Source organism: Herpailurus yagouaroundi, unplaced genomic scaffold (genome assembly GCF_014898765.1).
Source record: "Herpailurus yagouaroundi ecotype Mexico unplaced genomic scaffold, PumYag 250, whole genome shotgun sequence".
Taxonomy (NCBI): Eukaryota; Metazoa; Chordata; class Mammalia; order Carnivora; family Felidae; genus Herpailurus; species Herpailurus yagouaroundi.
Window position 1 is genome coordinate 10,421,030 of NW_024412467.1, and position 578 is coordinate 10,421,607.

Consider the following 578-nt stretch of genomic DNA (forward strand, 5'->3'; position numbering starts at 1 on the left):
CCGGCACCGCCGCGAGGCCCCTCCGCCTCGGGGGACCGGCCGGGGCCCCCGCCTGGCCCCTCGTCGTCACCTGGTTGAGGCAGTCCTCGCCGTTGGCTTTCGCCTCCACCTCCACCTCCATCAGCACCGCGTCCGGCCTCGTCACATAGCACAGCATGGCTGGGGCCGCCGCTGCCGCCACAGCCGCCTCCTCTTTGGTGTGCGCGGGGCTGCCGCCTCGCCACCGCTCAGACCCAGCCCCGGGCTCGGCGAGGCTGGCCCTCGGGAGGCTGCAGCGCCGCAGACCCGTGCTCCGCGCCCCCCGCGCCCTCCCCGCCACCCCCTCGCCAGCCCGCCCGCCGGCTGCCCGGGTCTCCGCGGCGGCGCCGCACTCCAGCAGCCCGACTGCCTGCGGCGCTACAGGGACTCCTCTGATATAGTGGCCCCGCCCCCTCCGGCTGGGGCTCCCGCCAATCACGGCGGCCCCGCCCCTCCTCCGCCGCCCCGCCGGCCAATAGCGGCGTCCGCTCGGCCGCGGCCCGACCTGCCAGCGCCGGCCGAGTTTCCCCGGGCCGCCTGGGGAGGTGGCAGCTTGCGGA

At 78.0% G+C, this 578-nt stretch overlaps 1 protein-coding gene across 3 annotated transcripts in view; it reads right to left on the reverse strand.

Annotated features, from left to right (window-relative positions):
• The window catches only part of MYLIP (myosin regulatory light chain interacting protein), a 21,074-nt gene extending 20,753 nt beyond the window's left edge, over positions 1-321 (reverse strand). For 2 of the 3 annotated variants that reach the window (XM_040460703.1, XM_040460702.1), the window contains exon 1: positions 71-320. In XM_040460703.1, the coding sequence (XP_040316637.1) occupies positions 71-157 (87 nt within the window). In that variant the 5' untranslated portion in view covers positions 158-320. Of the gene's footprint in view, positions 1-70 lie in introns of all 3 variants that reach the window. The other variant, XM_040460704.1, reaches the window with a different exon arrangement.
• Between the last annotated feature and the right edge of the window lie 257 nt (positions 322-578).